This window comes from Ricinus communis, chromosome 8, assembly GCF_019578655.1.
Source record: "Ricinus communis isolate WT05 ecotype wild-type chromosome 8, ASM1957865v1, whole genome shotgun sequence".
Classification (NCBI taxonomy): Eukaryota; Viridiplantae; Streptophyta; class Magnoliopsida; order Malpighiales; family Euphorbiaceae; genus Ricinus; species Ricinus communis.
Window position 1 is genome coordinate 18869869 of NC_063263.1, and position 17546 is coordinate 18887414.

The 17546-nt window shown below is 25.4% G+C and overlaps 1 protein-coding gene and 7 non-coding genes across 8 annotated transcripts; all 8 read left to right on the forward strand.

The window, feature by feature from the left end:
* The first annotated feature begins 7552 nt into the window (after nt 1-7552).
* LOC8284757 (60S ribosomal protein L38) lies at nt 7553-10886 on the forward strand. The gene is made up of 3 exons (XM_015728153.3): nt 7553-7712; nt 10170-10353; nt 10621-10886. The coding sequence occupies exons 1-3, from the start codon at nt 7710-7712 to the stop codon at nt 10641-10643; spliced, it is 210 nt and encodes a 69-aa protein (XP_015583639.1). The 5' UTR covers nt 7553-7709; the 3' UTR covers nt 10644-10886.
* On the forward strand, nt 8407-8492 carry LOC112536949. Its single transcript, XR_003080867.2, has one exon. It is a non-coding gene; the product is annotated as a small nucleolar RNA SNORD25 (small nucleolar RNA).
* LOC112536946 lies at nt 8549-8684 on the forward strand. The gene has a single exon (XR_003080864.2). It is a non-coding gene; the product is annotated as a small nucleolar RNA snoR136 (small nucleolar RNA).
* Nucleotides 8920-9005, forward strand: LOC112536948. Its single transcript, XR_003080866.2, has one exon. It is a non-coding gene; the product is annotated as a small nucleolar RNA SNORD25 (small nucleolar RNA).
* On the forward strand, nt 9048-9197 carry LOC112536951. Its single transcript, XR_003080869.1, has one exon. It is a non-coding gene; the product is annotated as a small nucleolar RNA snoR136 (small nucleolar RNA).
* On the forward strand, nt 9433-9517 carry LOC112536950. The gene has a single exon (XR_003080868.1). It is a non-coding gene; the product is annotated as a small nucleolar RNA SNORD25 (small nucleolar RNA).
* Nucleotides 9603-9687, forward strand: LOC112536945. The gene has a single exon (XR_003080863.1). It is a non-coding gene; the product is annotated as a small nucleolar RNA SNORD25 (small nucleolar RNA).
* Nucleotides 9732-9873, forward strand: LOC112536947. The gene has a single exon (XR_003080865.1). It is a non-coding gene; the product is annotated as a small nucleolar RNA snoR136 (small nucleolar RNA).
* Nucleotides 10887-17546: the final 6660 nt, after the last annotated feature.

Consider the following 17546-nt stretch of genomic DNA (forward strand, 5'->3'; position numbering starts at 1 on the left):
TATAAAATCTTTTATGATTAAAAAATTTAAAATTGATATATCGAGCGTCTATTTATTAATAGATAGAAATAAATATAAAAAGTATCTTACAATTTTATCTTTTTATAACTTTAAGTACGTGCTTTTTTTGTATTAAAAATGTGATTATAAATCGTGATAAAAAAAAGATATTTTACCATTAAAAAGTTTCAATCCGCGAGTATTTAGCCATCTTTACTTCGATCAGTTATTATTACCATATTGCTTGTGTTTGATTTATGGGTTTAGAGCTTAACAACTCTTAATTTTATTGTTTGACTGTGAAATTGTAGTTTAAAAAATTAATCTAATGATATCAATTTAACGGCCAAATATTGAAATTATGAGTTGCTAAGCTTAAAACTGATATTATCAAATTCAGATAATATGATAATGATGGCTGATCGGAATAAAAATATGATCAATTCTTATAAATTAAAACTTTTTAACTATGACGTACCTTTCCTTTATTCAAACCCAACTGCTAGTGCTACTCACTCGACTAAATGAGATGATACTGGAGAAAAATCAATAATTTGAAATTCTTGCAACATTTTTCTTTAATTGTTTGGAAGCACTGATGTATGAGGAAGTCTGAAAAGGGAAAGATATACATGGACACATGTATGTAATAAAATACGTCCTCCATTTCAGAATAATTAATATTTTCTCAAATAAAAAAATAACATTAATTTGTTTCTATTTTATCATTGCATTAATTTTATATTATATTCTTGTATTATTCTTGTGTTTCGCAGCAATAAATGATAAATTCTAAATATATTAATAAAAATTAATTTAATTCAATTTAACTGTTTGTTGTTTGTATAATTTTTAAATAAAATACTAAAAGAACATCAATGATTCTATAATAGAGGGAGTATACAAGGTACATGTATAAGCTAATAAATTTGACATAAAGAGGAAGGAAAGTGAGTAGAGAGAGAGAGGGACCAGGGAAGAGACCTTGGTGGCAAACAGATGAGTACCAAACAGATACCATAGTGTTGCCCGACTGTCTAGTGATTTGAATAGCATATTTGCTTTTAATTACCACACACATGTACTGACTTTAGGCCAACATTACATAGTGGAAAACAACTTTTCTAGATTTAGATAAGACTTTCCACTGTTCCTCACATATACACATTTCTTTCTTTCTGTGTTATATTATATAAACACTTCCTTCCCTTTACAAAGGGTTTCTTTCTTATACATACATATATATATATATATATATATATATATATATAACTTTTTGCATCATCACATGCTCACAAACACACATGCACTACCGTCTTCTAGGGATGGACACATTTCTAATAGTGAACCCATTTTTCCTTATCAATAATTCGTTTCCCTTCAAGCTTTTCCTTCTTCTTTTCTTTTAATTTTAGTCCTTAATTTGTGCATGGTATTTGAGACTTTCTTACTCAGTCTACTAATATCATGCTACGGGGGAAATTAGGAAATAGGCACGGGCATGTTATAACAACCAGTGTATTTCACTAAATTATTTCTGACGAATTTGCATGAATGTGCATTTCGATTGCATGGCCATGCACTTCAGCAAACTAAATCATGTAAGTTATATATTTATCACTGGTTGGTTGTTGTCTTGCAGATTCAAGCTAAAAAAACTCTCAGACTATTGTCATCAACGGGCATGTGATAGTCTAGCCTAAAGAAATGGCTTGATAAGAGCAAAAAGTGAAAGATGGGGACGGGCAAGAAACTTGGACAAGGAACAGCTCCTAACAGACTTTCTAGAATGACATCACTAGGATATAGAGGTGTATGAATGAATCAGATCTCCCCATCAAGATGAGAGATATAAGGAATAACTAGTAATATATATGTAAAGAGTTGTAAACAATCATAGGAATTTCAAAATTAGACATGCTAGTTTTCATATAAATTTTTTGATGAATAACTTCGTAATAAAAAGTTATTGAATCCACCAAGGGGACAAAACAGTTGTTAGTTAGTTGTGTACATTCGATTAGTAGCTTAAGCAGTTGTACTTTAGCTTTGTATAAAAGCTCCTTTTGTAGCTAATTCAGTTCGTTCAATACATTCTATTAATTTAATTTTTTATTATAATGTCTAATTTTTTTATAGATTATCTTTTGATATTTCTAAAATTTTAATGTCCCATTAATTTTCAATAATAATATGAAAGAAGAAGCGAAAAAGAGAAAAAATTAAAGAAGAGATAAATGAGAGGAGAATAAATAATTAAATAGGTGTAAGAATTAAAGAAAATGGTGAACAAAAAGAAAACTACAAAAGAAATGAAATAAAATTAAATAAAAAGAGAAATCAATACAAAAGATAGAGAAAACAATAAAGAGAGAAAATATTATAGAAAATGATAAAAAAAATAGAAGAAAAAAATAAAGAAATTTGAAGAAATATCAAAGAGAAAAAATAGAGGAAAAAATGAAAGGAGAACAAAAATATAGAAAAAAGTAAGAAGTGAAAAAAAAAGATAGTGGGAAAAAAAGAAGGAAAGAAGAGATAAAAATAATCATATTAGTGACAAGTGAGGAGAGATGAAAACAAAAACAGAGAGATAAAATGAAGGGATTAAGAAAGAAAGTAATTTATAATAGATTAAAATTAGTGATGGAGAAAATCGTCGCTAAATTCAACAGAAATAGTAAAAATTAATAAAAGTGTGAAAATTAAAAACAAATTAAAAATATAACGCTAATTCATTGTTAAAGTTATGAAAACTAAGCAGAAAATTAAAAAAAAAAATCGCGAAGTCATCACTAAATTTTTTTAAGAAAAAAAGAGCAGAAAAAAGTAAAAGTGGAAAAATAAAAATTTCAAAAATCTATCACTAAGTTTGTCGTATAATCGTCGCTAATGTATCACTAAATCCGTCGCTAAATCTCTTTTGGCAACAAATTTAAAATTCATCGTTAAAATTGGCTAAAAGAATACATAGCCATATATTAGCTATGGATTTTAAATCCGTCGGTAAAGTCTGTCACAAATCCATCACTACAGCTACCACCAAATTTAATGTAAATTTAACTACAAATTTGGTCTGTTGCTAAATGTCATCGTTATATTGTCTCTAAATCTCAATTATCTTTCTTTTGCTTTTTTTGTTGCTACGGTGTCGTTATTCCGTTAGTAATTAGGGATATACAGCTCTGTCGCTGGACGCAAGATTTTCTTGTAGTGAAAGCCACCAAAATGTCACAAAAAAATTATATAAGTATTAAAGCTAAAGTTCTTAAGGAGATTTCAAGAGTGATTTACCAAAACTCACTCAATTCACTTATTACTCTCTTGCACACGCCCCGCCATAAAAATAGGTAAAGTTTTCAGATGGTCTCTTAAGTTTACCAAATATATCATAATAGTCCCTAGATTTTAATTTGCATTTTTAAACCCTTTATATTTTAATTAGGTTATGACTAAACCTCTTTCTGTTAGTCTCTGTTTAAGTGACATATGGAAATCTGATGTGGCAGTCCACCTGATTAAACTTTAAAAAGAAAAAATTACATGTCACTCTTATATGCCACATCAGCATTATACAAAACTAATAAATTTAAAACATTTGACACTTATTTAAAAAAAATATTAAAAAAATGAAAAATGAAACATAAAATTTAATGAATGCTCTTTTTATTATAAAAATAATAATCAAACCACCTTAACACCTTATTGAAAATGCAAAATATATTCCATAGCAGGCTAGTTTAGAGGCGAAGGAGCATTATATGGTGGAGCAATAGTAAGGGGTAATAACTACGGTAAAGGCTGAGAGTAGAGGCGACGACAACGATGGTAACAAGTGCAGAGGTGACAATAACGAGACAAGTAAGTATAAGTCGGGTCGATGGAAATCGGAGCAAAAAAGAGAGGAATGGACATGTTTGGAATGGCGATCTGGTCTTCGAAATGCTCTTGACATCAGCTCACAATGACGTTAATGTGAGGTGATCTCTGAAATACTTTTCACAGCGGTGCACAACGGTATCGATTTATGGACAATACAGTACGAGTTAACACATCAAATATCATACATTACAAATTTCATTATCTTGTAAAATTTATTTTTCTCTCTCTATTATTAAGTTGATTTGGTTATAAGTCTATTTAAGATTTGTTCATCAGGCTTTGTTTGCTTTTTTTTAGGGTTTTATTTTTCAAAGAAATTAAAATTTCTCGATTGAATTTGTTATTATGGTTTATTTAATGAGAAATTATAGGAAGTTGTATATTGAACTTTCGGTTTTAATTTGATTGATTTGGATGATTTTTTATCTTTCTTTTTTATTTGGATTTTGAGGCTAAAAAATGAAGCTTCTTATTTGTTTATATCTAGGTGTTTGGATTGTGAGAAAATGAAAGGAAAATAAAGGAGAAAAACATGCTAATTTTGATTTTAATATTTTTATAATTTTATTAATTGATTGTATTTTTTTAATTTTAAAATTAGTGTGATGTTTAAATATTATTAGTCATGTTATGCTGACATGACATATGATTTTTCTTAGAAAATAATTAATCAAATGGACTGTCACACTAGACTTATATATGTTTTTTAAATAGAGACTAACAAAAAGGGTCTAATGATACTCCAATTAAAATTCAAGAGCTTTAGTGATACAAATTAAAATTTAAAGACTATTGTGATACACTGGATAAACTTGAAGTATGAACCTCTATGTGTAAGTTATCCCATAAAAACACTTCATTCGTATGTGTGTAAACTGTAGGTTATTGCACAATGATTGTGAGAACTCTTAATATTGAAGATGTTACATTCTATTGGTTAGTAGTAACAATCTAATAGCCAACCAAATAAAAGTTTACTAAATATGGAAGCTCATGGTAGGTGAATGATAATTCTAACTCAAATAGTAAAAATATTTACTCTTAAGAACGAGAAATTTTGAGTTCAAATTCTCTCTTTTATACTAGATGAGTTTTCTTCTTTATAGGAAATATAAAGAGATGACTATCCTTTATTATATAATACCAATTGGCTCTCTCATAAATCAAAAAATAAAAAAGCTAACTTAATTGTAATTAAGCTATATGCATGTGAAAGCAACCCTGTTAACCGCAATAGAATAATATTTTATACAAAAAAAATTTATTTAATTCAGATGTATGTCTTCTTTTATACACCAAATTCATAGATGATATTATATATTCATTAGTTTTAAATAATCGAATACATGTCAATCATTTGATGCTAAAGCGAAAAGTACTCGTTAATATGTATCACTCTCATATTCGATAGAGTATAAAGATAAAAGCTACGAATTTAATGTATTAAAATTACACTTTCCTTCAATCATATATTTCCTCGAATAATTTCCTCGACAAATAAAAAGTGTTGTTGATCATATTTGTACAAGTACAACATCACTATCTATTGATCTATAGTAAAATATATCTCTACATGGGTGGGTCTTAAGCAAATCGTGCATTGCCTAGTCAATCCACTATTTGATACAATGGAATGGAGTTCCTAAGTGAACAAGCCCCCCTCCGGGTCTTTCTCAAAACTAATAAGCAAGTTGCACTTTCACTATCAATCAAATATTTTGATTCTCCATCTCTTTAGCTAGCTAGGGTCCAAATTAATTGAAGTCAGTTTCACATTGAAGTAGCATCATCCCTCAGCTTTTTCCTAATTTCCTGCTAGGTGTTTCATGGGGAAAATGACATTATACTTATTTACCTGAGGAATATTTGATTTCTTTTTCTTTTTTGCTTTTTCTGAGATTTAACTTTTCGCGTTCTTTTTTAAAGCGGTTGCATTTTATTACTAGACTAAAACGTCATATATAAAAATATTTGACTTTGTTTTGCAATAGTCATATGCTCATATATATATATATATATATAGTCTTTCGAAATTCATAAAAATCTAATTGATTGGGATTTTATTAAAAATTTGAGATTTAAGTATGGAGAAAGTGAATTATTAATTATTAAATTTAATAGTTAAAATTGCTCAAATCTGACAATATAAATTTTAAACTTAGTAGAGAGGATCTCAGTATGCATCTAACACAAACACACCAAAAATAAATTGAAGTCAGCTGAATAATGTGTTTGCTGATATTCTTTTCTGTAATAATGTTTACTTATTTTTAATTTAAATATAAATTGTATGGGCTTTATTATTTTCTTTTTCTTTTGCTAGAATTCAGATATACATTACAATCATTTATATTTATAACTGGAAAGTACTACTGTAATATATTATATTAATCAATAATAAATAAATAAAATGTAAAACCTGTTGGATTTCATGCTTCTATATTTGGAGTCATTTTAAATATGGATGTAATGCTGATTTTAGCATAATTTCAAATATATAAGGGGTTCGAAGTGAAAATCTCATAGGTGATATTCACAAAAATAAATTTTTTAAATAATATAATAAATATCAATTAAAAATAGTTTGATTAGTATTTATTTATGAGAATTGGAGGTGTCTCGAGATAGTATATTTGTACTCTTATCCTTGTGGACTTTTACTTATGTTAAAGAAAATGATAGTTTATTAGATTTCCAAGGATTTAAAAGAAAATTAGACAACTTATAGCAAATTTCATATTTAAATATTTAAATTTTGATCATTTAATTATTTTAACATTTTAATTTAATATATACCGAAATTATGTTTTCGTATTAAATATTTTTTATTTTTTTAATTTAATAGTTTATTTTTTTGATAATATTAAGATATTTATGCACCATATGCAGTAAAATATTTTATAGTCATACACTTGGAACCAAATAAAATTTATAACTATGAAGAGGTTAATTACTTAATGGAGGTTTGAGTACTAAATTATTCTTTTTGGACTTAATACTTAATTTTGTTGGTGAAATAATAGAAACCATAGATAAAATACGTAAATATCTTATCACGTTATATAAATAAAATTGATGAGATAAAATAATACTATAGTAAAATAAAACATACCATAATATATACTTTCTAAAATTATATATACAAATATTACTATACAGATGAATCTTTTCTTAAAACGTGACCTAAAAAATTTATAACTTATTACAATAGAAAATTTATTTTTTATTTATAATTAGCCCAATTAAAATCATAATTTTTTATCACTAAATAGAGGTTATTGCTTATTATAGAGAAATTTTATTATATATATGAATATATTAAATGAAACTACGTAATATTCAAATATGACAAAAAAAATTTAATACACACAATACAATGTGGTCAGGAATATATTTATCACATTTTACATTTCAGATTAAAGTATTAAAAGTGTCTAAAGAATGAAATTCAAATACCCAAATAAGTAATTAGCCTGAAGTGATTTTGGTCTTTAATTAATAACTTTAATTTGGGCTGATCCATAAGCAATAATGATCCTTTGCTGAATCTGCGGAGAGCAGCACATATAAATTTGTGTTCTGTTTATACATTGCACTTCACTTGAAATGGCCCAAAAGACTTATAGGGGTGTGAGTTGATTCATAACTAGTTCAGCCCAATAAGGCAGATCTACAGGGGGCGCAAAATAGTGAAGTAGGACAAAAGAATTTCTAGGGTTTAAAAGCCAGGCAGTATTGGCCTATATATACGTGCATATTAGCAAGTTAGGTTTTGGGGCGTGCCTTACTTCACTGGAAACAGAAAGCTCTCCAAAACATCATCCAAAATGGTAGCTTTTCCCTCTGTTTCTCGCTATTCGATTTGATTTAATCGTTTGGTACTTGTATTTGTTATATTCAATTACTGGTTTTGTTTTGATTTGGATTTCGACACATAAAATCATATGCATATGAAATGTGATTTTCTTGTCTCGATGACTTTATGGATTGTTTTTATTGTAATAATTTCATCTGGGTTTTTTTTTTGTGTCTTTGATGTTAAAGTTGCTTTCTTTTTTTCCCTTTTGTCGTGTTTGTAAATTTTTCAATTGTAAAAAGTGGAACTTGGGTGTAGTATTTGATAGATGCTAGGGTTTCACAGCTGATGGATTTATACGTCTGTTTTGACTGCTCGCATTTTATATAGTCTGATGCTAGTTGAAGCACTTTCGTAAACACAGTTTACAGGAGACCATAGTCTTACTATATTAATAGTACAATGGAATGTCAACATATATTTGCTATAGTATGGTTGAGGATTAGGATTTGAAAGCTTTGACAGATATGGATTAATCAGATGAGTAATGTGCTTCACTATCTGGTCAATTGGATTTGATTTATTCCCTCTTGACTCGTTCCCTTGAAGCAATATTGTTTGTGTTCTCTTTGCTTTAATCTCTCCCTTAGCTCTTCTGTTGATTTGGGAGGCCGCAGCAGTGGAGTAACTATATTTCAATTTCTAGTTTATTTTTTGTGAATACTAAATGGGGCAGTGATGAGTCCTACAGACCTGTAATGATTTGCGGTGATGATCGCAATTGTTCTAAGAACATCTAAGGGACTGAGTTTCTTGATTAATTAGATTTTGGTTTGAGATTTTTGGATAGACTGTAAAGGCTTCATCGTATTGTTTACTGTAAGCTTTCAGCTTTAGACTGCTTTTAATCAGCTAGTGCTGCTGTTAGAGAAGCCAAAATTAGTCGTTTCCCTCGCTATCCAATGCCTGCGACTATGTTGCATTTGGACGTCGGGAAACTATATTCCCTTGATGTCGTTTCAATCATTTATATGTTTGCATATCTTTTGGTGATTCTAACTTTTTGAGTTTGTAAATGTAAATTTGTAGGAATCTTTGTATATAGGATTGTGAATTTAAATTTTATGGGATTATTTCAAAATGATACTTTAGCAAAATTCATTTGCCAATAGTTTCTTTAGGAGTGCATTACAATAGATCAATTTTGGTTTTTTTATTAAATCTGATCTTTTAGAAGTAATCAGGGCAGTGATGAGTCCTACAGACCTGTAATGATTTGCGGTGATGATCGCAATTGTTCTAAGAACATCTAAGGGACTGAGTTTCTTGATTAATTAAATTTTGGTTTGAGATTTTTGGATAGACTGTAAAGGCTTCATCATATTGTTTATTGTAAGCTTTCAGCTTTAGACTGCTTTTAATCAGCTAGTGCTGTTGTTAGTGAAGCCAAAATTAGTCGTTTCCCTCGCTATCCAATGCCTGCGACTGTGTTGCATTTGGACGTCGGGAAACTATATTCTCTTGATGTCGTTTCAAGCATTTATATGGTTGCATATATTTTGGTGATTCTAACTTTTTGAGTTTGTAAATGTAAATTTGTAGGAATCGTTGTATATAGGATCATGAATTTAAATTTTATGGGATTGTTTCAAAATGATATTTTAGCAAAATTCATTTGCCAATAGTTTTTTTAGGAGTGCATTACAATAGATCAATTTTGAATTTTTTTTTTAAATCTGATCTTTAGAAGTAATCAGGGATGTGATGAGTCCTACAGACCTGTAATGATTTGTGGTAATGATTGCAACACTTTAAGAACATCCAAGGGACTGAGTGCTTTGATAGAGTTTTCTCAATTCCTTGTTTCTGTTATTTACTTGGATTGCAGGAATTTAGTTCTTATTAAATTTTAAGCAGTAGCAAACAGAACAGTGATGAGTCCTACAGACCTGTAATGATTTGCGGATAGGATCGCAACTTTTTAAGAACATCTAAGGGACTGAGTTCTGTAATACATTTCTTTAAAGTGTTGTTTAATTTGTGATTGAAAGGCTTGATGTCATTGTGTGTTGCACAATTACAGCCTCACACTAAGTTGATTAGTTAATGCTGCTACTAATGAGGCCTAAACAGTTGTTTCCCTCGCTATCCAAGGCTGAATATATGTTGTCTTTGGATGTTGGGAAACTACATTATTTCTTGGTACCATTTAAATGAATTCTGCAAATGTACACAAGTGAAATACATTGTTATTTTATACATTGCATAATTTTAGTGATTGGTAATATTTTTATTCAGATGACAATATGTTTTGTAATTGAAGAATGGAATTTAGCATCTAAAATATCAATGATTATCTGAGTTCAAAGAAAACATTTTCAATTCTCTTCCTGTTTTTCTTTAATATTCTTGTTGCTGCATATATATTTATGATAATTTTCCTTTTCTCTGCTCCTTACGACTTTCCTTTTTTTTTTTTTTTTATGCACAGCCCAAGCAAATTCATGAGATTAAAGATTTCCTTCTTACTGCAAGAAGGAAAGATGCACGCTCTGTGAAGATTAAGAGGAGCAAGGATGTGGTCAAGTTTAAGGTCCGCTGCTCCAAGTACCTCTACACCCTGTGTGTTTTTGATTCTGAGAAGGCCGACAAGTTGAAGCAATCTCTCCCTCCAGGTTAATTTTAAATCCCATATTCATAGTTGTGATCTAACATACAATGACATATGTAAAGATTAATGAAAATGCAGAATAAAATAAATGCCCAGGCCTCTTTGTATATTTTATCAAATCAATGCGTAAAACCGAACTTAAAATGTACCATTTCATCTCTTTGGTTGACCTTTGTGAATTATGGTTGTGTACTGGATGAGTTTTGACAAATTTTTTGCTAACAATAGCTGGTTCTTCCATTTTATTTGGATGTTTGTCTTGTTTTTTCAGGTTTGAGTGTGCAAGATCTGTGAGTTGATAGCTGGACTGAGGTTGTCAATTAGTTTGTAGGACAAGGGGTTTCACTTTTGTCTGAGTTTACTTTTGTGATTGAAATAGTTCAGGATTTTGGCTTGGTATTCTATCATTGCCTTTGTAGTTTTCTAAAACATGCATTATTGTGTTATTTAAGCTCGACAGTCATGTCTATAACTTGTTTTTTCGGGTCTACTCTACTATATGGATGATTTAAGTGAATTCTTTAGTCTGTTTCTTTTGCTTTTTGCCTCAACTCTTTACCTTCAATACTTGGATTGATCCTTCAGTCTGATCTTGCATTATATGGTAGCCAGTTGCCAGTAACTTGCTGGAATTTTATTGTATGATTCAAGGAAAAGCTTAGTGGTACAAAGACTTGTGAATTTCCACTTTTACTTTGGTAATTGAGACAACTGAGTGCTAACAAGCTGCAAAATAAATAATCAGGATGTATAAAAAGGTATTCTTTTACATTAGAGCCTGTTTCTGCATTATCAATAAAATGTTTGGTGCGGTAATATACCGCCTTCAAGTTTAGTTTAAATTAAGATTGCCGCTGTGTTATATGTTATTGATGGATCAAGGATTGAAAAATGAACTAACGTGGACATGACTGCGATTAATGGCAATTGACCCCTAGACTTCCTGGTGGGGTCTGAATCACAGTTCATTCAGTTTCATAAAAATAGCTCTTCCAAAAGTTTTAAAAAAGAAAAAAGGATTAACTGTTTTTTAAATAATTTTAGAAATATGTTTTATACTTTTTTTATTGAGTGAAACAATTTTTGATGGTTTGTCAATTATTTTACCACTGAATGAAATACAATCCATCTGAATGACCTAATATCTCCATAAAAATATGGATATGTTAAGTCAATCCAGAATCAATTTCTTACAACCTTCTTAATTTTCATTTTGCATTCAAAACCACATCCAGCTGAAGCCCCAACTCGCATGAATTGCCTACAAAGTTATTAGCATTCAAGGCAAAAAAGAACTTGATATGATTCCTTGCACTCTTGGCAATTCTTGTTGAGACATAGATCCCTTTGATAGCCTGGTGATGCTCAGACTCTTCATAATAGAAGAGGTATTTGTGACACGACACTTGTACTAGTATGGGATTTTTCAGATGACATATCTTTTACAGCAACAAATGGAAAAGTTGTTTGCAGTAAAAACTCTTGTTGGTTCTTCTCTTCTATGGAAGAGAAGATGAAGGGTTTTTCATTTTTTTTTTTTAAATTTTGGTATCAGAGATAAAGATTTAAAGAAGAAAAACAGAACCCAAGAGTGTTGTATCCTTAGATTTTGGATACATATCTCTGTATCCCATATTCAAATTTTGGATCATTTTTAGCCTTGTCCACGAACGAATCCTAGATTTTAGAAAGTGAGAAGTCCTACTCTCCAATGGTGAATACCCATACCCGAGTTCAAGCAACACAGTGTACAAGGTGATCATTATCTATAATATGAGTATAGGTAATAAATATGTAATATATAATAACTAAATACGCTGTAAAAGGATAATAAAAAAATGACCCTTATTTATATAGATTTAGTTAGATTGGATCTGGATATCCACCGTCATCAAGTTTTTTTGAATTAATTACAAAATTCTTCTTTTTAAGGTTTCAATAACATTTTTACATTCAAACTAAATGAGTTTGCAAAGTACAGTTTTCATTTGTAAAAATACTATTATTTTTAAAGTACCAATAAATTTGTAAAAAAAAAATAGTAATATTTTTTTAAAAATAATGACATGACATGACATAATTATTTACTGAAAAATAAAAAACACAAATTGCCACTATGACATGCTTTAACCTCTATTTGTCTTGGATGCTTTCTATATCTTACTTATTTATTGAATTAAAATTATAAATAAATATCTTTTCAAATTAAAATATTAAATTATGAAGCAATCGTGACATGTAGTTAAAAAAAAGAAATAAATAAGTCAATGAATGTGTGCTTACTCCTTTTTCTCACTTTTAAGATTCATTATTTGAATTTTTTTATTATTTTTTTTAATAGAATACTTTTTTATTAATTAATAAATTTAGGGAGGCTTTGATTAATTCTTAAGTGATTTTCATCCTTCAATTATAAAGCTTAACCTTTTTTTTTGCTTTCGAAACTATATTCATTTATAAATTTATATACATTATTAATTCAAAAAAATTATATATTATTAGCAATTAAATACGCTTTCCTTTTATAAAGTATTAATTAAATTTGAAATCTTAGAATTTTGAAATTAGTTTTAGCTTTAATAAGAAAAAATTCATTGGTGTTGCCATTTCTTTACTTTTATTTTTACTAAAATCTTAGTCCACTATTGATCATATTTTAAATCAACGATTCTTTTACTTATTACATAACTTTTAAAGAAAAATTTCTAATTATAGTAGCTTTTGAAAAGCCTATCCCATGTAACTAAGGGTGAACAAAAAAATTAAAAAAAAATCAAATTGTTTAAAATCAAACATCAGTAGCTTCAATTAATAGAAAGTAAAATATAAAAATATTTAATAAATAAATAAATAAAGTTTTGAAATTTAAAAAATTTCAGTTTGACAATATTTATGTCCCTAAATAAGTTCCTTTAAAGCTCAATACACGGATTAAGAAATCTATAGTATTAAATTGACTCAATTATAATAAAAAATAATTTTATATGATTAAAATATTAATTTATTAAAATTCATAAAATTTCTATAAAAAAAATTCCACTTCAGTGAATTTCTCTTTTTCCTACTCCATTAATATTTTATCTCACAATGAATAAAGATAAAACTAAAAAAAAGTAATTAATACTCCATTAGTTGTTTAAAATAACACTTAATCTAAAATAAGAAAAAAGAATTCTTTTAAATAACACTTATTTCAGAATGGAGAAAGTAATATACTATAATTTATAAAGGAGATAAATAGCCAAGTAGTTTAATTAAATTCATTAAAATTTAGTTTAATAATAGATAAAAATATGAAAATAAAAGAGATATGTTATACAAATTTTTTTTTGAATGAAATTTATTATGTTTATTATTCACATAAATAAATTGGATACATCTACACATAATTATATCACAATAAAAATAATTAAGAATTATAAAAATAATAAAATAATAAAATTTCCACCAAAAAATTATTCTGAGTGTTGTATGTTTCTTTTTTATAAATTTAATGCAATAACATAAAAATAGAGTATTGAACTGATAATACCTCAAAAAGTTATAAAAAGAACTTTACCATTGAGAAAATGATGCTAATAAAATTGTAGAGACAAAATTGAGAAATAAAAAAAATAATTATATCAGTTAAATTTATTTATAATAATAACAATGATAAAACTAAAATAATTCACCAAATATAAGTATTAATAATAATAAACAAAAGTTATTGTCTATAATAATATTATATTTAAAATAGTTTTTCTAATTAAAAATAAGTAAATTAACACTAACTAGGTAAATGAGTGGATAAGGATTTTTATGGGTTGTATAAGTTTAGATGCTTATATAAATTTTAAATTTTCATTAGAAATTAATGGGTTATGAACTAGAAAAAGAAAGTAGATGAAAGAAGACAAATATTTTAAAAAAATCTTTTTATTTATTGGAAGTCTAACCGATGTTGACTATAGAATAACCGATAGTCATTAAATTACTTTAAAAAAAAAGAATTTATAAGTGAAAATATCAAATATTGAGAGTTCTTAATTAATGAGAAAAAAAACTATAGTATAAAAAAAAATATTTGTTAATTTATATATATAATTAAAATAATATATAAATAAGGAAGAAGAAAAATACGATTTGTGGATGGAAGGAGAATAAAATGATGAATTGAGTTATTTGTATTTATAAAAGGTAATTGCGACTAAAAAAAGTAATATATATATTAATTTTTGAGATTTAATTTTTTTTTGACATGTATGCTTAATTTTTGACACATAAGATTCGAGTTTGTGTGATTTTATACTTTTTTCTATTAATTTATTGATGCATAAATTATATTCTAATTAATTACTGACTCTAATCCTAAAAAGATAGTATATTAATTACATTCTAATATATATTAATTAATAAATAGTTTTCTAATCAGATAATTATACTAATTCTATCTTTAAAAATAATAAATTAGTTATATTTTAATATTATATTATAATAATTATAATCTAGAAAATAATAACCTTAAATTATATTTTTAATATTATATTCAATAATAAATTAAATTTTAATTATATAATAAATTTTTAAATCTAAAAAATATTAATATCAATTATACTAATATGCTAATTTATATAATAATAAATAAATTAATTAATAAATTTTAAAATTATTTTGTATTATTGTATTAATAAAATTTTAGAATTTAAAAAAATAAAGACATTTAAAAATAGTTAGTATATTTTAAAATATTATAAATAATACTAAATATTAAATTTTTTATTAAATTGTATCAATTAATTTGATTTTATAATTAAAATAATGATTATAGCGTACAACACAAAGATAGACGATTAATTTTATTAAAGTGGAAGCTCCTTCATATATATATATATATATATATATATATATATATATATATATATATATATATATATATATATATATATGAATTTGCAACTGATTTTACTAAATATTTTTTGGCTTTGGATAAATTAGCTATCAACTCAACTAATTATTTTTTTATTATGTATTTTTGTTAATTCCTTCCATAAGTTAGAGGATTAAAACTAAGAGAAAAATATTAGATTTCTTATATTATTAAATTATTTAAATAATTTTAATTTTATTAGTACACATTTTTTATTTATTTTCTTTAAATATATGTATCTACTATATTTAGTTATTAACATATTAATCATTACTCATTATTTTATAAATATTGTTCTAACAAAATTGATAACTTAACGATTATAAGTTATTATACTTTTAAATTATTATTCTTATAAGTATTAATCATGTTTTACGTAATTTGAGTATTAGAATTACTATTTGAAATAAGAGAATTATTTTTATTATGCAATTTACATACTAATATGGACCATAAATGGTGACTCGGTTTCAATTAAATATTATGTAAATTTTAAGTATTATAGTTTACAGTGATTTTTAATCTATTTACATGTTTATTAGATATAGATTTAAATTAATCTATATAAAATAGATTTTTCTAAAAATATTTATATATAAATATTTTAATTAGTTATTTTGATAAATTCTAGAGTGTCATAATGACGTAATACTCTTTAATGTTTTTATATATTTATTTATGCAATATATGATCAATACTCAGTTTAAATACTCTTTAATGACTTTGCTTTGCTGCAACAGTCCTCATTGGAAGAACTAGACTCCTAAATCTTTGAAATTTGGCCTAATATATGATCCAGTTTCTCCATTTTTCTTGTCATATTAATTTTTTTAAAATTTTAGTAAAATTAATTATTATTTTTTTATATTAATCGAATGACTAAACTGGTAATTTAATATTATAATTTGATTATTAAATTTATTATTAAGTATTAAACTGGTCTAAAATTATTATTAAATTAGATAAAATCTTATTTTTATCACAAGTTATTTTTTAGTATCTAATTAAAATAATAAATTTAATATTCTTTTACTTGTTTATATTTTTTATTTTTTACTATAATTTAATGGTAAAAAATCTAAACTTATTAAAAATACTTATTTTCTATTTAATATTATTAAATTACTATGTGGTATAATTTTAAATTTTTAAATCATATAAATAGTTAAAAATTATTATTTTTATTAGACACTAAATTTAAACTATATTAAAAATAAAAATTTTATTTATATTAATCTTATTTAAATGGTTGATAAAAATTTTATTTTTAATATACAAGATTTTTATGATATTCTTTGTTCATAGGAATTTGTTAACTGGATATCTAAATTATTTCATTAAATTAAGACATGATTATTTAAAATATAATATAGTTTAACTATAATATATAATAACAATAACAATAAAAAGATAGTTATAACTATAAATATTTATTTTATATTAATAGCTAAAATTAAATTATATAGTAATTTAATAATATTTTTATAAATACAAGTAGTTTTAAAATATTTAAATATATTTGAATTAAATTATATTAAAAATTAAGAAAATTGAGTAAGAAAAAAATATTAAATTTAATATTTTAATTAAATATTAAAACTAATTTATGCTAAAAATTAAATTTTTACTCTAATTTTATGATAAAAATAATTTGTAGACGAATTTGATACTTGATAATAATTTTAAGAATCAAAATTATAATATTAAATTACTAATTTAGTCTTTCGACTAATACAAAAATAGTACTATTTAGCTTTATTAATACTCAAAGAGATTTTAATGTGATAAAAAAATATAAAGACCGATTCATATATTATAATAAACCACAAAGATAAATAATATTTAACCTATAGTTATATATATAAAAGTTACATATTAAAAATATTTTATATAATTTTAATTCAAATATCATAAAAATATATAAAAATATTAAAAGTCACTATAAATCATGCTCTAAAATTCATATATATATATATATATATATATATATATTAATTTCTGAAACCTAAAATTTTGTGAGATGTATATTTAATTTTTAACATATTAATTTTTTATTTTGACATGTGTACTTACTTTTGAAATATTAGGTTCAAGCTTATGTGTAATTTTATAGTTATTTCAATTAATTTATTGATTCACAAATTATATTTTTAATTAAATAATGACTCTAATTCTAAAAATTTATCTTATTTTAATATTATATTAACTAATAAATAGTTCTCTAATTAGATAATCATACTAATTCTATCATAAAAATAGCATGTTAATTATATTTTAATATTTTATTA